At 33.5% G+C, this 27,229-nt stretch overlaps 2 protein-coding genes across 6 annotated transcripts in view; one reads left to right on the plus strand and one right to left on the minus strand.

Annotated features, from left to right (window-relative positions):
• Nucleotides 1-27,229, plus strand: part of LOC132737217 (histone deacetylase 6-like) — a 76,733-nt gene that overhangs the window by 41,941 nt on the left and 7,563 nt on the right. For all 5 annotated transcript variants that reach the window (XM_060724480.1, XM_060724481.1, XM_060724482.1 and 2 more), the window contains 9 exons: nt 10,036-10,104; nt 10,813-10,939; nt 11,502-11,567; nt 12,603-12,662; nt 13,267-13,356; nt 15,763-15,866; nt 16,335-16,402; nt 17,040-17,073; nt 18,018-18,088. In XM_060724480.1, the coding sequence (XP_060580463.1) occupies nt 10,036-10,104; nt 10,813-10,939; nt 11,502-11,567; nt 12,603-12,662; nt 13,267-13,356; nt 15,763-15,866; nt 16,335-16,402; nt 17,040-17,073; nt 18,018-18,088 (689 nt within the window). The remainder of the gene's footprint in view (nt 1-10,035; nt 10,105-10,812; nt 10,940-11,501; nt 11,568-12,602; nt 12,663-13,266; nt 13,357-15,762; nt 15,867-16,334; nt 16,403-17,039; nt 17,074-18,017; nt 18,089-27,229) is intronic.
• LOC132737220 (uncharacterized) lies at nt 6,045-9,138 on the minus strand. The gene is made up of 2 exons (XM_060724486.1): nt 8,597-9,138; nt 6,045-7,455 (listed from the first exon to the last, which is right to left on the minus strand). The coding sequence occupies exons 1-2, from the start codon at nt 8,935-8,937 to the stop codon at nt 6,108-6,110; spliced, it is 1,689 nt and encodes a 562-aa protein (XP_060580469.1). The 5' UTR covers nt 8,938-9,138; the 3' UTR covers nt 6,045-6,107.

Below are 27,229 nucleotides of genomic sequence, written 5' to 3' on the forward strand. Positions count from 1 at the left end.
AAGGGTATTTCACTGCAAACTTAGACACAACACAGAAATAATTGACAACCTAAAGATATTTGCTTTTAATTTCACATACTTTTTGCAATCAAAGCAGGAGTTCTCTTTCCAAGGCCCATATTTCTTGCATGGATTAGGACTTATTTAACACCCTTTGTGAAGTTTGAAAAAACCAGTGTTCAAAGTTTAGCATGCAACATATTGATCTGGCATTCACTTGAAACTTTATAAAAGTTTTGCCAAAACTGAGGTCACTCTTCAAGGCAGTAGTTAGAAAATCATGTTTGGTCCATAACTTTCTCATGCATCAAAGGAAAAAGTCAGTTGGCAAAAGTGTTTAGGATAATGAATTCTTTTTATTCTACCAATTGTTATAATCAATGCTTTACTTTGACAATGAAAGTGTTATTTATTTTCCAGTTTTATGCTCTAGTATATACTAAACCGAGAAATTTCTGACCTGTCACTTAAGAAATAACATCGGCCTGAGAGGTGTATATCGGCTATTTATTTTTGTGTCGCCTCTACGGAGTAGTGGCGACATATAGGGATCACTTCTCCGTCGTCTGTCTGTCCGTCTGTCCGTCTGTCCGTCTGTCTGTCTGTCTGTCTGTCCGTCTGTCCGTCCGTCCGTCACAAAACTTGTCCGGACTACTCCTCATAAACTACTGGTGCAATTTCATCCAAACTTTACAGGAATGATCAGTATCAAGTCTAGTTGTGCATATTGTCAGGATTTTCCGGTTCAATGATTTTTGTCAGAGTTATGGCCCTTTAATAATTTTTAATTTAAAAGTTTGTCCGGACTACTTCTCTTATACCACTAATGCAATTTCAATGAAACTTTACAGGATTGATCTGTAGCTCAAGTCCTTGCGCATATTGCACGGGTTTTCCGGTTGAATGATTTTTGGCCGAGTTATGGCCCTTTGATAAAAAGGTTTCTTTTTCTGTGTGTTGCCAGATACACAGAAGCTTGTCCGGACTACTCCTCATAAACTACTGGTGCAATTTCATCCAAACTTTACAGGAATGATCAGTACCAAGTCTAGTTGTGCATATTGTCAGCATTTTCCGGTTCAATGATTTTTGTTTGAGTTATGGCCCTTTAATAATTTTTAATTTTAAAGTTTGTCCAGGCTACTTCTCTTATACCACTTATGCAATTTCAATGAAACTTTACAGGATTGATCTGTAGCTCAAGTCCTTGCGCATATTGCACGGGTTTTCCGGTTGAATGATTTTTGGCCGAGTTATGGCCCTTTGATAAAAAGGTGTTTTTTTCTGTGTGTTGCCAGATACGCAAAAGCTTGTCCGGACTACTCCTCATAAACTACTGGTGCAATTTTATCCAAATTTTACAGGAATGATCAGTACAAAGTGGTTAGTCTAGTTGTGCACTGTTTGTCCTTCTGTCACAAAATTTGTCCCAACATGAAATTGGCCATCATGAGGCGACACATGTGATTACTGATCGCTCTTGTATTGTTATAATCAATGCTTTACTTTGACATTTATCATTCTTGTATTTATGAAATAACGTCAGCTTGTTTATGATACGATAACGTCATTACCCTGCTTACGGATTGGCGCCGTTTTGTCAAAATTTTTATTAACTGATATGGACCTAATATGTGGCGTTAGTGTATGTGAGATATTATTTCGGTATTGTATGAAAAGAAAACATTATACGAACTGAAAATATAAATAAAAATGCTTTTTATTGTTGCTTTAAAATGTTTTGTAAACTATATACAATTGAGGGTGAAAACATAACAGCGCATATACAAGTAGTCCCTTACCGGTGTTTATTGGCAGTTTAACACCAGTTTTTTTCCTTCTTTGTCTATAGTGACAAAATCACGTGAGTGTTAGAATCTAAAATTAATCACTCTTGTAATTAAATATTTAAATAAAAGCTGCTGACCTTCAACGTCTATTGTTTATTTAGTGTTCTCATAATTATATGTAGTGAAGGCACCCTTATTGTTCAGACACATAACTAGTTTAAATTTTAGTTTAAAATACATTTATTTTGTAACTGAGAAGCAAAACAACTCACATTTCAACAAACAGGTTTTATTAAGACTGCTTTATAAAATCACCAATACATACTTACATAACTTTATAAAATGGCACATTTTGTCATAAGGTTAATTAATATCACTTAATGGCAAAATATTGGCTGCCAGGTGCTGTATTAAATTTTAACCCCCGGCTGAACCAACATACGGTAAGTCAGTTTACAGAAAAGCAAGCACTCACATGATGTCTGTTCACAAGCAGTGGTGCTGAGACAGGAGTTGTCTCCCATAATCAAGAAGCGAACTAGCACTTTAACAATAGAAATTTACTGTTAGTGTACATTAAAATTAAGTCACTTTCTGGATGATAACTAGAATTAGCAATAAGATGTTTTAATCAAACTTGGTATTAAGCAAGATTATTTGGAGACCTTGCTTGGGATTGCTTTGGACCTCCTTAGGTCAAGGTCAATGTCATAATGTTACTTAAAATAGAAAAATGTTTTTTAAACAATCACTAGACATAGGAATGAGCTATTGTAGCTAGCTCAGGGACATGTTGTTACAATTCCTAGTCACTGTTTCTAAAAAAAGAAAAATGGTTTCTGGAAAATAGGCAATTAATTGTTATAGTTTTTGGTATGCAGATGACCATCGTAAATTATAGGTTAAAATTTTACTTGAGACCACTAATATTTTAAAAAAAATTAAGGTTGCTTAGGTTGGGATATGAATGAATCACTTTTAGTGATAGCTCTAAGTTCAATTGATTAATTCTTGCTCAAAAGATCTGAAAGGCTTTTTTAAGCACTCACATGATGTCTGTTCACAAGCAGTCGTGCTGAGACAGGAGTTGTCTCCCATAATCAAGAAGCTGAGAGATCTGAAAGATCTTAGAGGCCCACATGGAAGATTGGGAAACCAAATGTGTAGCCTCGATAAATAAAGCCTTTACTTACTTACTTAAAAGACCATTAATGAGAAAACTAATCTGATGATTATAACAATTCAAATATGCCTTTTACCTTTGAATGACCTTGACTTCACTTATGACAACACAGAAATGTTGAATTATTTAAGTATAACCTTGATCCCTAAATAACCTTGACTGTCAAGGTCAGATTATAATGTTGTTTAAATTTTGTACAAGAAAATGATATATTTTCTTCTGAGCAGCAATTTCTTTACTACAAAATTCTTCCTCAGAGTGATTTAAAAAATAAGATAAGTCGAACTTTGCGGCCTGCATGGTAATGGCTCTTGTTTTACTTATAATAATATTGATAAAAATGTTGCCAGTTCAATAAACTCAAAAATAGCACCTTCATATTATGTTTTTATTTTGCATGATTGCTCTATAATGAAATATATTAGTCTGAATATAATGTATATTTTGCCATTCTACTCTTTCTTTTGCTATGTATATTTTGGAAGGACACAAAATTTGCATGTTATTTTACAATATAGTTATGAGGTTCAAACGCTAAAACAAACTTTATTTGTTTACTTTTAGACAACTTTAATTCAGTATCATGAACACTTTTAACATATTCCAAAATAATATAAGTGTATTTTATTATATTAAGTCTGTTGAATTTTTCTTCGGTTGTTATAATAACATGTTATTTAAAATACAAAAATAACTTTTAAAATTATCAAAAATACTTCAATGAGTCTCAGTATTGTAAGTTCTATTTAATGCCAAAGTTATTCATGTAACTCAGTGTAGAAACAATTGCACAATTATGATTTCTATTAAGGTCACAGTTTGTCTATTAGATATAATTATTTCACATATTATATGTCTCTCATAATTCTGTCTAACATTTGATGTAGAATAGTTTTTAGCTCAACTTTTTTTTTTTTGAAAAAAAAATAGAGGTATTGTTATAGTCAGGTCGGCGTTGCCGTTCCCGTTCCCGTCCGCAAACTTGTACCTGGATCATAACTTTTTTATTTCTTGGTGTATTGTCTTCATACTTGTCCACAACAACCCTTCAGGGTTGTCATTAACATTTTTTGCAGAAGGTTTGTTTTGAACTTGAGGCGGTCATTTCTGTCTTTATCATGCATAACAAAGAGTGTTTTCTTAATTTTGAGGCGGCCCATAATGCATTTGAGACAGGCATTTTGGCCTCCTGCCGCCTCTTAATGACAACCCTGCCCTTGGGACAAGACCTTTCAGTAGACCACACTAACCTTGACCTTCATCCATAAATGACCTTGACCTTCAAGGTTAAAAGTCCAATTTTTGCTTGTTCATGCTGTTATTGGCTGTAACTTTGTTATTTTTAAATGGATTGTCTTCACACTTGAACATAATAATCTTCAAGGATATCCCTTAAAAATAACCAGCCAGACCTTGACCTTCACTCATAAATGACCTTGACTTTGAAGGTCAAATTATTGAAATTTTCATTTTTTTGGCTTTTATTGGCTGTAACTTTGTTATTTTTGAATGGATTGTCTTGAAACTTGAACATAATAATCTTCAAAGATAACTGTTAAAAATATACCGAAAGACCTTGACCTTCACTCATTAATGACATTGTCTTTGAAGGTCAAATTATTGAAATTTTCATTGTTTTGGCGGTAACTGACTGTAACTTTGCTATTATTGAAGGGATCAACTTCATATTATAACAGAACATTCTTAAGGACCAGACCTTGTTGTTTATCAAACCCAAATTTGCTTGGGCTCTTTAATGACCTTGACCTTGAAGGTTAAATTACTGAATTTTCTCAGATTTGTGCATTAAATGACCATAATTATATATTTTTTTGGTGTGTGTGTGTGTGTATCTATATATATATATTTACAACAACAACAACAACTAGAATTGCGTCATTGTTTCTATTTATAGAATGCGTCATTGTTTCTATTTATAGAATTGCGTCATTGTTTCTATTTTTAGAAATTGCGTCATTGTTTCTATTTTTAGAAATTATTTATAGAAATTGTGTCACTGTTTCTATTTTTAGAAATTGCGTCATTTTTTCTATTTTTGAAATTGCGTCATTGTTTCTATTTATAGAAATTGCGTCATTGTTTCTATTTTTAGAAATTGCATCATTGTTGCTATTTTTAGAAATTGCGTCATTCTATCTATTTTTAGAAATTGCGTCATTTTTTCTATTTTTAGAAACTGCGTCATTTTTTCTATTTTTTGAAATTGTGTCATTGTTGCTATTTTTAGAAATTGCGTCATTGTTGCTATTTTGAGAAATTGCGTCATTGTTTCTATTTATAGAAATTGCGTCATTGTTTCTATTTTTAGAAATTGCGTCATTGTTTCTATTTATAGAAATTGCGTCATTGTTGCTATTTTTAGATATTGCGTCACTGTTTCTATTTTTAGAAATTGCGTCATTGTGTCTATTTTTAGAAATTATTTTTAGAAATTGCGTCATTGTTTCTATTTTTAGAAATTGCGTCATTGTTGCTATTTTTAGAAATTGCGTCATTTTTTCTATTTTTAGAAATTGCGTCATTTTTTATATTTTTAGAAATTGCGTCATTTTTTATATTTTTAGAAAATGCGTCATTGTTTCTATTTTTAGAAATTGTGTCTTTATTGCTATTTTTAGAAATTGCGTCATTGTTTCTATTTTTAGAAATTGCGTCATTTTTTCTATTTTTAGAAATTGCGTCATTGTTTCTATTTTTAGAAATTGCGTCATTGTTTCTATTTTTAGAAATTGTGTCATTGTTGCTATTTTTAGAAATTGCGTCATTTTTTCTATTTTTAGCGTCATTTTTTCTATTTTTAGAAATTGCGTCATTGTTTCTATTTTTAGAAATTGCGTCATTGTTGCTATTTTTAGAAATTGCGTCATTGTTTCTATTTTTAGAAATTGGGTCATGTTGCTATTTTTAGAAATTTGCTTAATGTTTCTATTCATATATATATACAAAATATATAAACAAAACTAATGTGACAAGACAGACCAACTAAATTTATAAAAAGGAAACGTTATGTTCAAACCTTTCTATGTTTGCGTTTAGAAAAAGTAAAAAGTCGAGCGTTGCCCCGCCCGGCGGTGGCTCTTGTTAAATAATTAGATGGCAAAATGTTATTCTAATCAGATATAGTACACTTCAATGTTATAATCATAATATCTGCTGATACATGTCCTTGACATTTGTTGATTACAGATGACTGATGATATTCCACCTTTTCCCCTTTGAGCATCAATAACCTCTCCTATTAGTTCACCATCAGGTGTAAACTGTAAAACATTATTAGAAATAATTCCAGATACCAGTACACTACCTGCTTCAGTGATGTAACAACAATTAGCTATCTGTAATTGTTCACCATTATATGTGGTGATAACCTGACCATTGTTGTCCAGTACTATCAGTCCACTGTGATAATCAGCAACATAAATCCTTGTACCATCCTTACTGACAGCTAGACTGCGTATGTCTGAGAACAGCTTTTGTCCTGATTGGGTCTTACTAAACTGTTTAAGTTTCCTACCAGACAATGTATACATATAAACTGATGTGTTACCGTCTGAAATATATAAATTATTGTTTATGTATGCAAGACCATAACATTCAAAATCAGTCATAATCTTGTTTGTACTTTTCATTTGTCCTTCTAGAGAAACAAAATGAACCTCTTGTTTTGATGGCACAGTTACTGCTACTTGTGTGTTATTGATCATGCACACTTGATTTGGATATGCAGGAAGATGACAGTAGTCTATGACTGTATACTTGTAACTATGCAACCTTTTAAGCTTATTATTTAAACTATCTGCTAAAATGATTGTACCATCTTCCATACAGCAGGCACCTGTGATATAGCAGTCTTGTTCATCAGACTCAACTTTTACACAATATGATTGTTGTCCTTTAATCTGAAAAGAAGTAGGTTTCTCTGATAGTGTGCCAAGGGTTTCATTTTGTTCTAGCTCTTTAGGAAATGTATTATGAGGATGAAACTCGAAGTCGTTTAATGTACAGTTGATTCTTGTATCTACTATACATTTTTTGGCAGCTTTTGCAGCATCCTCTGCTATCTGCACATACACAAACACCTCAGCTTGATTTTGGTTTGGAGATGCTAATTTATCATTAGCTGATGTAACCTTGGCTTTATGTGCTTGTAGCTGTTTGAGACTCTCTTCAATCTTGTCTTCAAGACATTTGACTTTATCTTCTATCTCATCTACAGAATTTTTCTCTAGCTTGTCAAGTTGGTCATTGATTTCTTTTCGGAATTTTCTGATATCAGCCAATAACTCTGCCTTTCTCTTCAGCAGCCTTTGTTTATCTTGTGTAAATCTATCAGCTTGCTCTACAAGGGTGTTTGCTAAAGATTTTAGTTTTGTTTGAATTTCTCTTTGAGCAACTTGGTAAGATTTATATATATGTATATTTTGGATAAATTCTGGTATGTAGAATGTATCCTGGCATGATCTGAAAAAAGGTCAAACAATTTTAGGTATGTGTAAGGATATAATATTTACTGGTAAACTAATTTAGATGAAAGTTTATGTAAAGAACTTATCAAACTCTTCCTGAGGCTAATACTTATTGAAACAAGAGCTGTCCGTAAGACAGCGCGCTCGACTTTTTTATTGCTTGCCAATAAAAAAAGTTTTTGCAGTAAAAGGCAATACAAGAATCTCTGTATTTTTAAAGTGAACTAGTTGTTTGATACCCTTGAATATTACAGCAATGTTTATATGACATAATTTATGGTAAAGTGAACAAGTGGATAGGAATGAATTTTTTTAGATTTTTTAAGTTTTTTAGTGCTTGCCTATAATACAAAACATTGACAGTTAAGGGCCATAATTCAAATAAAATCTTTGACAGAATTACCTTCTCCTGGACATGTTTGGGAATCATGATTGTAAACAAGTATTCCAACTTTCAAATTAATATCTCAAACAGTTCAGTCAAAAAGTGGACTGGTACTAAAAACTTAACCAAGATTCTAAGTCGATAAAAGGCCTTAATTTTTAAAACAAATCCTTGACAGAGTTACCTTCTCTTGCGTACAGATGGGGGTAATGATGTGAAATAGCATTAAAAGTTTCAAAGCAATATCTCAAAGGGTTAAGGCAATAAGTGGATTTTACCCATATTCAATGTATTTTCTAAGTCAAAAAGGGGCATAATTCTGTCAAAAACCTTGACAGAGTTATGTCCTCTTGTCTGTTGATGAAGGTCGTGATGGTAAACAAGTATGGTCAGTTTCAAAGCAATACCTCCAATGGTTTTGAAATAAAGTGAGGTGGTACAAAAAACTTAACCAAGCTCAATACACTTTCTAAGTCAAAAAAGGGCCATAATTCTGTCAAAAACCTTGACAGAGTTATGTACTCTTGTCTGTAGATGGAGGTTATGATGGTGAACAAGTATGGTAAGTTTCAAAGCCATACTTGTAATACTTCTGAAATAAAGTGGGGTGGTACGAAAAACTTAACCAAGGTGTGACGCCGACGCCGACGCCGGGGCGAGTAGGATAGCTCCCCTTTTCATAGAAAAGTCGAGCTAAAAAGTCTAATTATTTAGGCATGTACTGGTATTTAAAAAAAAAAAACCTTGTTACCTATGATCAACTGCCATACATGTAGAACAGCCGACTTTATCGTGGTTCTGACAGTACATATCAATATGTTTATGACTGTGTCTGTCACATCTCTCTGTTGGTGCCCTCGGCAGACTTTTGCTGATTCCTGACTGGAACTGAGAAGTATCCAACACCTTGTGGCCAGCACATAAAGGCACTTGACTGTGAACTTTGACACAGTTTTCACAGAAATAATCATCACAATCTACACAGAATTTACCAGCTTCAGTGTTTGTGCCTTGATTTTTACACATAGAACATAGTATATCAAATATTTCATCAGAAAGAATATCTGTATTTAATTGTCTGCCTGTTGCCATCTTGTATATTTCCTTGTTCAAACTTATTCTTGTTATTGATATATACAACACAAAAATGTCAGTATATTAAATTTTCCCAATGTATTTTCACATATTGATTTATTTTTAAACTTTTTTCTTAGCCTTTCATTTTTCAGTGTCTCCTAAATGACTGTTCTACCAATAACATAGTTTTATCTTATAATAACTACATACTCTAAATGTTAATTATTGCAAAAAACCTTCAGTTCACATGAATTAACAACAACAAAAAAAATCACACAAATTTGCACACAAAATTAATTTCATCTTGTTAAATATATATTGATCCGAGGTTCATATCCTTTAAACTGAAATTACTCAGTTTAAAGATATGATTGGTTTAAAATATTTACAATAACGAGAAAGTATGTAATATGAATAGTTTTCAGATAAGTATTTTCATCAGATATCAACATTTGATATATTTATCTTCCTTGAAAGGAAATGACAACTTTCCAATGCAGAGCATAATAGTAAATATATGCAGAGGCACTTATAATCTGACACTTAAATTTTTCGGTATCAATTGGTTATTTGTGGACGGATTTTGTTAAATTCGGATCGTACAAAATTCCACATACTACTTATAATTTTATTTACAATTCATTGACAAGAAAATAGAAAAAAATAACAAAACAACTAGGCTTCTGTTAAATGAAAAATTGTGAGATGAATATTGAACTGGCGTGCAAAAAAGCAACCAATAGCCCCTCACAATTTACTGGAACAAGCCCTTGTTCAGTAATGATGAAATATCTCCATTAAGCCTTCATGAGAAATTATGTCATTTAATTCCATGAGATAGAGGTGTTTACGTTATTGGAGGACACATAAAGTATTAGAACTGGTTAACATAAAAATTAAGTGTGATTCAAAGAGTAGTCTGTTCATTTTGTTATGATTTTATGAATGTAATTGTTTTTTTCATGAATATTAAAAAAACCAGCTGACCTTCAACGTCTAAGTATTATTTGGTGTCCTGTGACATAGGTAGCGGGGGCACCCTTGTCGTTCAGACACATTTTTAGTTGCTTTATAATTTTAAATACATATGTTATAAACTGGTATCTATTTCAGGGTCCTTATATTAGATTGGGATGTTCACCATGGAAACGGAACACAACATATGTTTTATGAAGATCCAAGGTAAGATACTGCTTCTACTTTTGTTCTACCTTAAACAATTCTTACATTGCATAAATAAATAAAACCTAAAAAATGCATTAGGTAATCTAATATGATGCTGCTAGAAATTACATTAACGAAATGTACAACAAATATATATAGTGAAAACATAATAACAAATAAGTTAATGTATACCTGTTATAACCTTTTCACCACGTACAAGATAGGTATACCCAACCCACTTGCAGTACTATGATTTGCAGACATTACAATAATATATATGATATCTTTCATTTTCATTAAAATTTTTAACCTGTATTGGGTTTTCTTAAGTTTCTTTTTTTTCTTCCATGAAAGTGCAGGTTTAAAAAACACACATCAGTTAGAATTCTTATAAATCTTTGAAATCTCCCAGGCAAATCCCTTGTTGGAACAGAAAAATGATTAGACTTTGCCTCCAGTATAGTAGATCCAGGCCAGTCTGGCCACATCCATGTACTTCAACCAAGCTCTGTACTGTTGCTAGCTTAAATTTTGTGGGTTTTTCTACTGTTTTTATTTTTAGATTAAAATCAATTAATGTGAATAAACTGTTCCAAATTTAAGGCAGGTGAAATCCATTTTTACAAATTTTGCAGGTTGAGGGTTAAAGCTCTTGCAGTGAATTTTAATTTGCAGTTAAACATGTTTTTTACTCAAAACCAAATCAATTAAAAACTTTTTTTTCAGCATATTATACATATCATTACATCGTTATGATGGTGGGTTTTTTTACCCCACATCAACTGATGGGAACTACAACATGGCAGGGAGAAAAGCTGGCCTTGGCTTTAATGTTAATATACCCTGGCATTATGTAAGTAATAGAAGATAGAAAAAATGGTATTTTATACATACTAGAAGTAGAGAAATGGTATTATATAAGCAGTAGAAATGAAAAAATGGCATTTTGTAATTAAGTACTTGAAAAAGAATAAAGGCATTTTGTAGGTATATTATATAGTAAAATGTCATTTTTTTTAAGTACTAGAAATAGGAAAATGGCATTTTGTAAGTACCCGAAAAAGGGAATGGCATTTTAGATCATGTTGAAAATTGGTATTTTAAAAGTACAGAAATAGAAAAATTGCATAGGTGTGGTATTCTGATGGGTTGTATTGCTAATGTTGATTTTGTATTATCATCAAACCAAAGCCAAGAATATCTGAACAAAACTATTATTTTCTTTAATGAACAAGTTTATGAGATAGGTTATATTTAGATATGATGTTTGAATTTTGAAATATATGGCAAATAAATACCTTATATAAAAATTAAAACATCATATTGATATGACTGCTTATAATCATTATGTAGCAAGCTGTCATAGACTTTTAGTATGTATTCATATCAGAATGTTTTTTTTATTGCTATTTTAGGGAGGCAAAGGGGATGCTGAATACCTAGCAGCATTTCAACAAGTTATCATGCCAATTGCTTATGAGGTAAGACAATACAATTGAATATTAGATATGTTTATGAGGTAAGCTCATACAATTTTATATGAGTTAAGATTATACCATTACTTATGTTAAATATCATATGATTGCCTATGAGGTATAAAGTCATACAGTATCAAATTAAATGAGCTAAGATCTAACAATTGCCTATGAGGTAAGATAATACATTTGAATATGAGATAAATTTATGCATTTACATATAAGGTAACATCATACATTTTTATATGAGATAAGATCATACAATTACATTTGAGTTAAAGTCATTTAATTGCCTATGAGGTAAGATCATACAATTACATAATTTTGAGGTAAGATCATGCAATAACATATGAGTTAAGATCATATATAATTGCTTATGATCTTAGATAATGCAATTGTATATGAGCCAAGATCTTACAATTGCATATGAGGTAAGATCATACAATTAAATATGAGGTTGGTTCATGAATTTGTATGACAAATGTGATCATAAAATTTTATTTGAAGTAGTATTATACAATTACATACAAGTTAAAAGTCATAATTGCCTTTGAGGTAAAATCATACAATTGCATATTAGTTAAAAATCTTAAAATTAGGTGAGATCATTGAGTTGCATATGAGGTAAGATAATACAGTTGCATATGAGGTAACATCATACATTTGCCTATGAGGTAAGATCATACAATAACATATGACATAAGATCATACAGTTGCATACAAGGTAAGATCAGGGATACTGGTATTATTTCATTTCTGTTTTATCTTGTTGACATATTTCATTTCATAGGAATCTGTAAAGAATAATATTTTCATCACTTGTAATGAAGTAGTGTAAAGTTACAGTTTGTTGATTATGTTTAAAACGTTATGTAAAGGTTAAGTAGAGTCACCTCATCGGGCAACCACTGAACCATTGCTATTGTTATAAATTGCATATTGTCATTATTTTAAATAAAGTTATATGTTCTAAGTTATTGTCTCATACTAAGTATGTTTATATTAAGGATACAATGAAATCTGTACATATCTTGATTTCAGTTTGCTCCAGATCTTGTATTGGTTTCTGCCGGCTTTGATGCGGCCATAGGTGATCCACTGGTAAATATTCCATTCTACAATTTGGTCTTATAATATAATAAAGTGATGCTGTTTTGTAAAATGAATTTATTTGTTTTGCGAAATTTCATTGTATTATTGAATACTGCAATATATAATACATACCTACCACCTCCAATGCCTCACTGCACCCTCAGGGAATAGCTGAGACTTTTGGCTTTTGGATTTTCAAACTCCTGATAAAGGTACTGTGACCTGCATGGACAGATTGTAAAATTCAAGTTTAAAGCCCTTGGACATATCATAGGCCATTGTGGTGCCAAAACAAAACTATCCCCACCAGTGTATGATGGTGGTGGGGCTGAGGTAAAATTTGACTGGTGTATGACTAAAAAAGATTTCATAAGGTTTTATTTCCTATGGGTATTTGTGTATACATTAGATATATTAATGTAATCAAGTTTTTTATCCTTTTTAATGTTTTGTATAGTAAAATGATTCTTTGGAACCGTGCACTTTTTTCAATGTTCAATCTTCACAATTGATGTTAAGTCACATGTTTTCTTAATAATTATTGCTTTAAGCCAACAAGAAAAGAGAAAAATTGTTACGATTTGTTGATTTATATGTTTGTTTGATTTTTTAGGGAGGATGTAAATTAACTCCTTCAGGGTATGGTCACATGACACATATGTTGAGTAGTTTGGCTAATGGCAGGGTTATTGTTGTTTTGGAGGTAAGTAACTTATTTCCACACTTTCAAGGTCAAGATTGTCTTTGGAGGTCATAGGTCAAATTTTATGTGTCCACTCACCTGTTTGGCTTGTAACATTTTTATTCTTTGATGGATTGTCAAAACATTTTGGATATGTCTTCACCAAGATCAGAGAGTCATGCAGCACCAAATATAAGGTTGTACTTAAAGGTAAAAAAAAGTCAGATGGCAGGGGAATCCATGAAGTATGGAAACATTTCTAGTTTTATTTCATTACTTTATCTGACAAATTAAAGGTGTCGATTGAAATATTTCTTTTTTAGCTCACCTGAGCTTGCTCAGGGCGAGCTTTTAGGATCGGTGAATGTCCGTCGTCCGTCCACAATTGCTTGTGAACACTCTAGCGGTCGCATTTTTGCCTCAATCATCATCAAACTTGGTCAGGATGCTTATCTAGTTGAAAGCTCGAATGAGTTCGAACATGGCTCATCTCGGATGAAAAACTAGGTCACAAGAGCTAAAAATAGAAAAACCTTGTGAACACTCTAGAGGTCACATTTTTGACCCAATCATCATCAAACTTGGTGAGGATGTTTGTCTAGGTGATAGCTCGGATGAGTTCGAACATGGGTCATTTCTGATGAAAAACTAGGTCACAGGAGCTAAAAATAGAAAAACCTTGTGAACACTCTAGTGGTCACATTTTTGACCCAATCATCATCAAACTTTGTCAGGATGCTTGTTTAGATAATAGCTCGGATGTGTTCGAATATGGGTCATCTCGGATGAAAAACTAGGTCACCGGAGCTATAAATAGAAAAACGTTGTTAACACTCTAGCTGTCACATTTTTGCATCAATCATCATCAAACTTGGTCAGGATGCTTATCTTGGATGAGTTCGAACATGGGTCATCTTGGATGAAAAAGTAGGTCACTGGAGCTAAAAATAGAAAAACCTTGTTAACACTCTAGCGGTCACATTTTTTCATCAATCATCATCAAACTTGGTCAAGATGCTTGTCTAGGTGATAGCTCGGATGAGTTCGAACATGGGTCATCTTGGATGAAAAAGTAGGTCACCGGAGCTAAAAATAGAAAAACCTTGTTAACACTCTAGCGGTCACATTTTTGCATCAGTCATCATCAAACTTTGTCAAGATGTTTGTCTAGGTGATAGCTCGGATGAGTTTGAACATGGGTCATCTCGGATGAAAAAGTAGGTCACCGGGGCTTAAAATAGAAAAACGTTGTTAACACTCTAGCAGTCACATTTTTGCATCAATCATCATCAAACTTGATCAAGATGCTTGTCTAGGTGACTAGGTGATAGCTCAGATGAGTTTGAACATGGGTCATCTCGGATGAAAAACTAGGTCACAGGAGCTAAAAATAGAAAAACCTTGTTAACACTCTAGTGGTCACAATTTTGACTCAATTGTCATCAAACTTGGTCAGGAAACTTGTCTAGGTCATTGCTGGGAATAAATCGAACATGGGACATCTCGGATGAAAAACTAGGTCACAGGAGCTAAAAATAGAAAAATCTTGTGGCTACTGTTGTGATCCAAATATTTTGTTAATTGGTCTGAAAGTTTGTTTTGATGATTTCTAAGTCAAGATCGAACATGGGTCATCTTGGATGAAAAACTAGGTCACACCGCCCAAACATGGAAAAACCTTGTTAACATTCTAGTGGTCACATTTTCGACTCAATTATCATCAAACTTGGTCAGGATGCTTGTCTAGGCAATTGCTTGGATGAGTTTGAAATCGCATGTGAAACTAGGTCACCGGATCTAAAAATAGAAAAATCTTGTTAACACTCTAGTTGCTACTGTTTTGATCCAAGTATCCTGGAAATTGGTCTGAAAGTTTGTTTTGATGATTTCTAGGTCAAGTTTGAATATGTGTCACCTGGGTAAAAAACTAGGTCACACTGCTCAAATATGGATAATCCTTGTTAACACTGTAGTGGTCACATTTTTGACTCACCTGTCATGAGACTTGGTCAGAATGCTTGTCTAGGTAATTGTTTGGATGAGTTTGATAAGTCAGGTGAGCGATCTAGGGCCATCATGACCCTCTTGTTTTTCTAGTGGGGCTTGTTTAGTTTTAACAAATTTAGATAAGATTGTGATGAATGTTTGAGGCTTATTCAAATAACACTTGAGACTAGTGTCATATATGGAAACACAGTTGGGCTGGCAGGCACCTTTACCACAAGGCAACTGCTCCCCCTTTCAGGCGCCTTTTAAAAAACTTAATTTTACAAAGCTATTTGGCTCTATGAATATGATATGTGGGCATTTTTTTGAATGAAAATATTTTTCTTCATACAGTAATAATGTAAATGCAACATACACTGCTAAGTATTTTAAGGTTGCTTTGTAAGTATTAATATTTTTTGTTTTATTAATTTTCAACAGGGCGGCTACAATCTGGTTTCCATGGCAAATTGTATGGCAACTTGTACATCAGTATTACTTGGTGATCCTGCCCCACCCTGGAGATATGAGCAACCTCAACAAATGTAAATACTCAGTTTTCTTACATATTTCAACTTGTTTATGAAAATATATTGTAAGCAAGAAAATGCAGTACAAAATATGTTTTAGATTATGTCTTATATGAATACAATGTCCCACAGAGTGTTAGCGGTCACAGGAACTTTAGATCCTTTCATGTTCAAAAGCTCTTCAGATAGCATATGGAAGGCCATTGATTCTAGTTTGTGGCCCTTTTGTGCCTGCAATATTACACAACACCTTATTTAGAACACCTGAATAACTGGGAAAATAGCCATAATAACTTGATAGTGTAATTTTTAAATCCAATCCAAAAAAAGAAAAGTTAAATGTAGGATTTAGACATTAGAATTATGGGTTAGAGTGGGTGATTTGCACTTGTCTGAATAATGAAGCCACTTTTTAATTGGTGTATACCAAAAAAGTGACTAGCCTTGCTATAAGTTAATGGTTATTTATGTGTTCATTTTTAGAGCTGTGATGACAATCTGTGAAGTGCTTGATTATCACAAGAAATTCTGGAAATCTCTCAAATTTAGGGGTTTGTTTGTTTCATCTCTATTTGTATGCTATAAATTTAAGTAAGTTATTTATAATCCTAATTGAGTGAAAAAATAATCTTTAGTCACAGACTTAATAGAATTGTTTTAAATAATCAACAGTGGTGTGATTGAACTATTGCATAATTATTTAACTTAAACTGTGACATTTAATGGGTATAAAGCTATATCTTATGAAATATCTTTATCAAATTTATCAACAGTAAAATTATATTGGTTCCATAATCTTATGGTTGATTCTCCAAAGAGTTGTCACTTAGAATGTCTCTTTTATTTAGCACACATGAATATAATTTGTACATAAACAGAATAAAATGTTCTGGAACAAGATTTTATTCTGCTATTTCAAGTCGGGTTAAATCAGTTTAACAATGATTTCATGTATGCGCCATGCAATTTTAAGGCAATTTAATATCATATTAATTTCATACAAGCATATTGGTAGTATGATTTTTTTAAAATTCAAACAATAATTTTTGCAGTAGATATTCAGCTTCATACACTTTGATATTTTTCCTTTCAAAAAAAATATCATTTTGAAAGTTTCATTAGAAATACATTCATAGATACTCAAGTAATCACAATACAATAATTTATATATTTTTATTCATTTTACAGTTGGTATACCAGCTAAAGAAAAAGAGGAAATTAGGTAAAAACATATTTCATCAAGTTTTTTGGGAAGGCTATTTAGTCCCATCTTATCTTGACTTTTTCTTCCCTTATCAGTAATATCCATATACATAACAATAAAGTTTGTTACCATGATACAATTTTAATAGATCAGAACAAAAAACTAAACAGTTTTCAGTCTCTATAGACAAAATGAATTTCACCTTAAATGGAAGATTGACTATAAAACTTTCTGTGCAGTTTATGAATAGAATATTTTATATTTACAAGATACTAGTTAGTTAACCAGGAAAGCTGGTTTAGTTGTATTACTTTAATATGACTAAAAATTGGTCTTAAAGGCCAGAAAACTAACATTCATTACATTGTCATGTTACATCTATACATACATTAGATTGTCATGTTATACCTTTAAATTCATTAAATCACCATGAAACATGAATTTAATCTATAAATTCAGTACATTGCCATGTTACATCAGATTCTCAACATTTATTGCATAGTCATGTTACATCTTTATAATTTTAATATATTGTCATGTTACATCTATACTTCCATTAGATTGTCATGTTACATCTAAACATTCATTTCATTGCCATGTGACATTTTACTTTTCATTTCAGTGTCATGTTTCATCTATACTCTCATTTCAGAGTTATGTTTCATCTAAACATTCATTACATTTTCATCTTACATCTAAATATTCATTTCAGAGTTATGTTCCATCTAAATATTCATTACATTTTCATCTTACATCTAAACATTCAATTCATTGCCATGTGACATTTTACTTTTCATTTCAGTGTCATGTTTCATCTATACTCTCATTTCAGAGTTATGTTCCATCTAAACATTCATTACATTTTCATCTTACATCTAAATATTCATTTCAGTGTCATGTTGCATCTATACTTTCATTACATAAAGGGAAATAATACAAATAAATGTTGTTGTGTTTTTCAGCCTAAAAGAGACTGACAGTACAGATAGTAATAATATCAATAACCTGAGTGAACAGCTTAGCTCAATTTCTGGTATGTTCATGTTCAATATGTTAGTCAATAGTTACTGGTAAATTACAAGTATGTTAACACTATTACTAAAGCTCTTAAAACACTTGAATTATGAAGAATTGTTTCATATCATTTTGAAGTAAATAAGGAAATGCTTCATGCCCTCTTAAAGTGTATAGATTAAAGTGTACATACATTCAGTCAAACCTTTTATAAGTACCAGTTTAAGGACATCAGGAATGCTGATTTTAATTTTGACGACACATTGTTCAATTAAAATAAAATTCACTAGAATTGAACAAATTGGAACAAAATTGATGCTGTAGAAACATTACCTGACCTTGATTTGTTTACCATAGAAAATGTCTTTGGTGTTTTTGCAAGATAAGATGGTTGATATATGATAACTGTTGGGGCACTGTCTCTGTTACCATTGAGCAATTACAAAAAAAAAACAAGATGGCATCCAAGATGGTGGTAAATCATAAAAAAGATTGAAATAATCACTGAAGATTGTGTATGATATGAATTAAATGCTCAGAATTGTATAATGTGAATACAATATGTAGAATATATTTACCAAGTGAAAATACATGTTCAAAACATGGCTGCCACTGTAATGAAAAACACAATTAAGTAATAAGTCCTTACATGTACATAACATACCAAATTTTTTTTGGTAACAAAAACCCTTTAGACAGCATGTCTTATTCGACTATGTAACTTTGACCTACACGTGACCTTGACCTCCATATGACCTTGATTTTCGAAGGCAAAATCAACAAGATTTTTGGAAACAAAATTTAAGTTTATGTCTTCTTTTGGTCACAGCACTTGTTTAAATGATGAATTATTAGGCTTTCTCCCACCTTTCAACTTTGAAGTTTAAAGAAAGCTACTTTAATAATACTGGAACATCTGGCGATTAAGACTTCACATTTTCTGATCAATATGGTCCATAGAAATTTTTAAAAATCTTTAAATGTGGTAAACAACATGTAGATGATTAGAGCTGGTAGAAAAACTTAACCATGATAAGAGATATACAATTACAGTGCATAAATCATATGTACACCAATCTACACCAGTAGCCAATATGTAAATTGCTTTTTGATAAGGAAAAAAGGAAGTATAGATGCTGTTTCCACACTTAATTATTCAGGTTAAGAGGTCGTACATTTCATTTAGTTTCAGTTATATTGAACAAGAATTCAAATCAGGGTGAAGATGTTAGGGTAAGGGTTCAATGTGAAGTAAGTGATTTGTATGCAGCAGATGCGCAATATCATAACTGTTGCAAATTAAACTTGTCACCACAGAAAGTAAATGCAGCTGATGTATAAGAATATCTCTAGAGACTAAAGGCAAATGAAATATCTAATACTATTAGCTTTGATGTTAGGAGGCAAAGAAGGATTTCAGAATTTGACAGATTTATTTGATGCATACTTGATTCATATTTGCACTCATTACGGCATTTCAAATCTTCTGCCTGGAAATCACTAACTAACCAGTTACCACTACCGTTACTTCATCTGGCTTTTAGCATTTTGAAAAAGTCCATTAGATATTAGCCATAAGGTATCAGCATGTCCTTATTGGTATACAGGTGAATTATTTTTAGATCCTTTTCTATATAAAAATCCTTGTCTGTAGAAAATGACAGTGTTTCTAGAAATGAAATGTAAGATGTAGACTGAACAATATGATATATGCATTGTAATAGAATGTGTCCTTTCTTGATATAAATCTTAATTTCCTTTTTTAATGTGAGGAAGCTATCCAGCTAGCTAACTGAACATCATTGGTTCTACTCAGGAGGGCGTTCATGCCTAAAATAATGCATGGAAGGACACCTAAGGTCTTCCTCCACCAGTAAAGCTAAAATGCTGCCATATAACCTATACTGTGTCTGTGTGACACAAAACCCAATCAAAACAATCAATAAAAACAAAAGCTTTTCTAAGCTTTCGACATTAAGTCTTCTTCAGAACAGAATTGTCGTTTACATTTTTTTTCCACCTCAGCATAATGTACATTTTCAGAACTGATGTTCATATGAAATGATTAGAGTAGAAATGAACCCTTGAAATAGATATTAAATTTTGATTGTGTTTTCATATATTATTTCCTGGTGTTTGCTAAGTTGAGATGTATAATTTTCTACAGAAGAGGCCATTAGGGCCTGAGTGAATAATTACAAACAGTAGAAAAGTTAATTTCCTTTCCCATCCTTTTATTAGTTTTCCTTTTGAAAAAGAAAAAAAAGTACTTGAGATGCTTTGTCAATGTATCAAGGATATTATTATGTACTTAAAAACACACTGTCAGCTTTAATTGACTGAGGCTTTAATTGTTAATATAGGACATGTGAAAATGACATATGTTGTTACATAATTATGCTGTTATCTTCCTTTTCTAATTAATCACTTTATCTTTAACCCTTAACTAATATCTTAAGTGGACTTGTCTAGCTTTCATTTTTGGAACAGTCCATTAACATTTTTGGGGATCATCTTTATGGAAATGTTAAGTCAGTCAGTCAACAGTATAGGGCTTGGTTTGACTCCACATAAGAGCAGATGCGTCTTGCTCTATACTGGAGACAAAGTCTTACCACTTTCAGTTGCAGCAGGTTGTTGCAGCAGGTCTGGCTCAATACTGGAGGCAACAGCTTACCTTTTCCGGTTGCAGCAGGTCTGGCTCTATGACGGAGACAAAGGCTTTACCAGTTGCAGCAGGTTTTGCTGTATACTTGAGGCAAAGGCTTACCACCTCTGGTTGCAGCAGGTCTTGCTCTTTACTGGAGGCAAAGATTTACAGCTTCAAGTTGCAAGAGGTCTTGCTGTATACTGGAGGCAAAGGTTTACAACTTCCGGTTGCAGCAGATCTTGCTCTGTACTTGAGGCAAAGATTCACCACTTCAGGTTGAAGCAGCTCTTGCTCTATACTGGAGACAAAGATTTATAACTTCCAGTTGCAGCAGGTCTTGCTTTATATTGGAAGCAAAGGCTAACCACTTCTGATTGCAGCAGGTCTGGCTCTATACTGGAGGCAAAGGCTTACAACTTCCAGTTGCAGCAGGTTTTGCTCTATACTTGAGGCAAAGGCTTACCACTACCAGTTGCAGCAGATCTTGCTCTATACTGAAGGAAAAGATTTACCACTTCCAGTTGCAGCAGGTCTTGCTCTATACTTGAAGCAAATGCTTACCACTTCCGGTTGCAGCAGGTCTTGCTCTATACTGGAGGCAAAGGTTTACCACTTTGCAGCAGGTTTTGCTGTATACTTGAGGCAAAGGCTTACCACCTCTGGTTGCAGCAGGTCTTGCTCTTTACTGGAGGCAAAGATTTACAGCTTCAAGTTGCAAGAGGTCTTGCTGTATACTGGAGGCAAAGGTTTACAACTTCCGGTGGCAGCAGGTCTTGCTCTATACTTGAGGCAAAGATTTACCACTTCCGGTTGCAGCAGATCTTGCTCTGTACTTGAGGCAAAGATTCACCACTTCAGGTTGAAGCAGCTCTTGCTCTATACTGGAGACAAAGATTTATAACTTCCAGTTGCAGCAGGTCTTGCTTTATATTGGAAGCAAAGGCTAACCACTTCTGATTGCAGCAGGTCTGGCTCTATACTGGAGGCAAAGGCTTACAACTTCCAGTTGCAGCAGGTTTTGCTCTATACTTGAGGCAAAGGCTTACCACTACCAGTTGCAGCAGATCTTGCTCTATACTGAAGGAAAAGATTTACCACTTCCAGTTGCAGCAGGTCTTGCTCTATACTTGAAGCAAATGCTTACCACTTCCGGTTGCAGCAGGTCTTGCTCTATACTGGAGGCAAAGGTTTACAACTTCCTGTTACAGCAGGTCTTGCTCTTTACTGGAGGCAAAGGCTTTACCACTTCCAGTTACAGCAGGTTTTGCTCTATACTGGAGGCAAAGGCTTACCACTACCAGTTGAAACAGGTCTTGCTCTATACTGGAGGTAAAGGTTTACAACTTCAAGATGCAACAGGTCTTGCTCTATACTGGAGGTAAAGGTTTACAACTTCAAGATGCAGCAGGTCTTGCTCTATACTGGAGGCAAAGGCTTACCACTACCAGTTGAAACAGGTCTTGCTCTATACTGGAGGTAAAGGTTTACAATTTCAAGATGCAGCAGGTCTTGCTCTAAACTGGAGGCAAAGGCTTAACAACTTCTAGTTGCAGCAAGTCTTGCTCTTAACTGGAGACAAATGCTTTAGAACTTCCAGTTGGAGTAGGTCTTGCTCTAAACTAGAGGTAAAGGCTTTACAACTTCAAGATGCAGCAGGTCTTGCTCTAAACTGAAGGCAAAGGCTTTACAACTTCTAGTTGCAGCCGGTCTTGCTCTTAACTGTAGACAAATGCTTTAGAACTTCCAGTTGGAGTAGGTCTTGCTCTAAACTATAGGTAAAGGCTTACCACATCCAGTTGCAGCAGGTCTTGCTCTTTACTGGAGGCAAAAATTTACCACTTCCATTTGCAGCAGGTCTGTCTCTATACTGGAGGCAAAGGCTTTACAACATCCTGTTGCAGCATGTCTTGCTCTATATTGGAGGCAAAGATTTTCCACTTCCTGCTGCAGCAGGTCTTGCTTTGTAGTGGAGGCAAAGGGTAAAAAGCATGATGACTGGCTATTACGGATGTTTATGAACTGTAATGTGAAATTAAAAGATTCCAGAGTTGGTTATGTATGAAGTATTGGTACTTTACATGTATATAAAAAAAAACTATATGTAGATTGTATTCTGAATATTCCAGTAAACTGTATTGAAAAATATTAGCCACAAAAATATTTATGTTTTTATATATTCAGATTTAATGGTTCCTTTGGTCTTTTCATAATGTTAAGTTGACCAAAGAGTACAATTTAGTAACTAGAGAATGAGTAATTATGCCCCCACTTCGAAGAAGAGGGGGTATATTGCTTTGCACTTGTCGGTCCGTCTGTCCTTTGGTCCGTAGACCAAATGGTTTCCGAGTGATAACTAAAGAACCCTTAGGCCTAGGGACTTCAAACTTGGTATGGTTATTGGTCATGACCAGTAGATGACCCCTATTGATTTTGGGGTCAATGGGTCAAAGGTCAAGGTCACATTGACCTTGTAAACAAAAACGGTTTCCGATCAATAACTAAAGAACCCTTAGGCCTAGAAACTTCAAACTTGGTATGGTGATTGGTCATGATCAGTAGATGACCCCTATTGATTTTGGGGTCAAGGGGTCAAAGGTCAAGGTCACATTGACCTCTTAGGTAAAAACGGTTTCCGATCAATAACTAAAGAACCCTTAGGCCTAGGAACTTCAAACTTGATATGGTGATTGGTCATGACCAGCAGATGACCCCTATTGGTTTTGGGGTCAAGGGGTCAAAGGTCAAGGTCACATTGACCTTGTAGATAAAAACGGTTTCCGATCAATAACTAAAGAACCCTTAGGCCTAGGGACTTCAAACTTAGTATGGTGATTGGTCATGATCAGTAGATGACCCCTATTGATTTTAGGGTCAAGGGGTCAAAGGTCAAGGTCATATTGACCTCTTAGGTAAAAACGGTTTCCGATCAATAAGTAAAGAACCCTTAGGCCTAGGAACTTCAAACTTAGTATGGTGTTTGGGCATGACCAGCAGATGATCCCTATTGATTTTGGGGTTAAGGGGTCAAAGGTCAAGGTCACATTGACCTTGTAGGTAAAAACGGTTTCTGATCAATAACTTGAGAACCCTTATGCCTAGGAACTTCAAACTTGGTATGGTGATTGGTTATGACCAGCAGATGACCCCTATTGATTTTGGGGTCAAGGGGTCAAAGGTCAAGGTCACATTGACCGTGTCGGTAAAAACGGTTTACGATCAATTAACTAAAAATGCTTAGGCCTAGGAACTTGAAACTTTATATGATGATTGGTCGTGACCAGCAGATGACCCCTCTTGAAATTTGGGTCAAGGGGTCAAAGGTCAAGGTCACATTGATCTTGTAAGTAAAAACAGTTTCTGATCAATAACTAAAGAACCCTTAGGGCTAGGAACTTCAAACTTGGTATGGTGATTGGTCATGACCAGCAGATGACCCCTATTGATTTTGGGATCAAGGGGTCAAAGGTCAAGGTCACATTGACCTTGTAAGTAAAAACAGTTTCTGATCAATAACTAAAGAACGCTTCGGCCTAGGAACTTCAAACTTGGCATGGTGATTGGTCATGACCAGCAGATGACCCCTATTGATTTTGGGGTCAAGGGGTCAAAGGTCAAGGTCACATTGACCTTGTAGGTAAAAACGGTTTCCAATCAATAACTAAAGAACGCTTCGGCCTAGAAACTTCAAACTTGGTATGATGATTGGTCATTGCCAGTAGATGACTCCTATTGATTTTGGGGTCAAGGGGTCCAAGGTCAAGGTCACATTGACCTTGTAGGTAAAAATGGTTTCCGATCAATAACTAAAGAATGCTTAGGCCTAGGAACTTCAAACTTTGTATGATGATTGGTCATGACCAGTAGATGACCCCTATTGATTTTGGGGTCAAGGGGTCAATGTCATATTGACCTTGTACTTAATGACGGTTTCTGACCAATAACTCAACATCTCAAGTTGCCTTGGTTGATATTTTTATATTTAACTAAAAATGCTTTTGGTATACACATTTGAAGGTCTTATGTAATATAACAACTTAGCTGTCATTAATGAGGCCTACATGATTCATAAAATTTATGCATATATTATTTGGTAAGATTTGTAATAACTTAAATTGCTTCACACAACATATGGGGTCACAATTATTATTACCTTGTGACTAGTCATGACCAGTAGATACAAGATAACTGATAACCCTTATTGTTTGTTCACTGGGTCAGAAGTCATGCATAATAACCTGATCACATGACTAATTGGCTGCCGATAGGGGGCATACATGTTTTACAAACATATTTTGTTATAATTGACAATGAGTTCATTATTAGTCATATGAGTATATTGCATTGTAATAGTCAATTTGCTAAAGATATTATGCTCATTTGAAACATGTTATGAATATAGATTATAAGTGTGATCATAAATACTAGATAGTGATGATAATCCTTTGATATATGTCAACTTGAAAAGGCTATAGAACATAAGATACAGCATATAAGAAATATATATATAATGGAATTATCGAAATGGGACAAGAAATTAAATCCGTCAAAATGCCAAGTTATCCAAATTTTAAGATAAGAACCTCAGATACAATCTAAATACATGTATATCGTAGAATCAGTATCTTTGTGTCACAATATCAGATATAATCTACCTTATGGAACATTCACACACAGACACAGGGTGTACAGTACAGATCCAAATAAAATGTATATTAGTCAATCCTAGAACATGTACTTATCATATCTTTAAAACTTAATTTGAGCAGTTTTGAAAAAAAATCATATTTCAATATCTATAATAATATTTTTATGGTTTTTATTTTATTTATTTGGATTTTAAAAGCGTTTTGAGCTCCACACCCCAAGTGTATGTGCATTCACATTGACAACATTGTAAATAAAGGAAAAGTAAAAGATAAAATACTAGTCTTCCTGCTGGGAAAACATCAAGGTCAACGCTGAACCGGTGTAAAAATATAGCTTAACTACAGTTCCAATGTCTTGTTACCTTACCTTAGAGCTCTCAATAATCAAATTAAGTTTTGCCTGCTAGGTCAAAAAGGACTGCAATGGTACATCATGCATTTTAGCCATGTTTGATTCCCTGGGTAGAGAGCACTGAAGAACAAAGGCACATATAAATATTCAAAATACATGTATATTGCAAGATAAGGTTGCCATTCCCCTGCCAGACTTCCTTAAACCAATAGCAAGACCAACTGTCGAAATTCCCATTCCGCTACTTTTATACAAATTAAATAACACTAAACTACTAATAATACTCATTTTAATGGGACCATTTAGCACTTGAAGGCCATGCACCCATATGTTTGGGTCTTATTTTATAAGGCTGTAAACCAGATCAGGTACGTATATTAACGTACCTGACCAGACTGAACATGTCTCACTCTAAACACAAATTCCTTTAAACCTGTTTTAACTATCTCATCAAAAAAATCTTGGTCCCATCAGAAGTTTAGTTGAAGAGTGTCAGCAAACTATTAAAATAGTCCGCTCTGTAAACTAAACGCGATAAACCAATCAGATCATTTGTTTCGTCTTGAAAGTGAAAGTAGAGTTTTCCTGACAGGGTTTGTCAAAATATTGTGAAAGTGCAGTAAATAAGAGAGCAAGGTGTCAACAGACAGGGTAATAGCGTTATATTTGTATATAATATACTGAATGAAAGTATTTAAAGGAAAATTTCAACAAATTATTGTTTGCATGTTCAGAAATTATTGATTAAAATTTATGCAGACAGAATCCAGGCAAGAATATTGATTTTAAGCTCGTGACTCGAAGCACTGTCTACAGATTTCTTGGATATTGCTTTCCATTTGGTAGACGTAATATTTTAACTTGTAAAGAATGTGTTGTTTTATTCATACATTTTGATTTTTTGATATTTTTAAGCCAAAGGAATTGTTTGGTGTAAAGTTGAATTTCTTTTGGATAAATCTTTGGATGTATTAGATTTTATATTTTGTAAATTACAGCAATAGCTGTGTGAGTCAGAGTGAATGCATAATTAGAATTTATCATTTGCTCATGGTTTATTTTTGTTTCTTTATGCAAGATTGTTATATTGTCTTTTATTGAATTTAACTGTGTCCTCCGACTTCTATCAGTCATTCATTGCATTTTACATGTAAATTATTACCTAAATTGAAAATATTTTACTTTTCTTCAAATCTCAATCACATAATACATACTGTATTTCTTAAGGTTGATTTCTTTTTAACTTTTTAGCTCGTCTGAAGGCATGGAGCTTTGAGGAAATTGATTAGATACAATTTTTACTTCATATCAACTCCCTTACTTTGAAATACTCTGATTTAATTTGAATTATATGTCATGATTTATTTTAGATATGACTCATAAGTTAATAGATATAAGTTAGCGTAGATACTTTTAAATATACTAGTCTTCCTGCCTGATGAAAAGTAAGAGTTTCATGCCATAATTATGTGCACTGTACAGTTATGATGAAAAGATGGTAACTCTTACAGT

Source organism: Ruditapes philippinarum, unplaced genomic scaffold (assembly GCF_026571515.1).
Source record: "Ruditapes philippinarum isolate M1 unplaced genomic scaffold, ASM2657151v2 ctg3297_1_1_1_1, whole genome shotgun sequence".
NCBI lineage: Eukaryota > Metazoa > Mollusca > Bivalvia > Venerida > Veneridae > Ruditapes > Ruditapes philippinarum.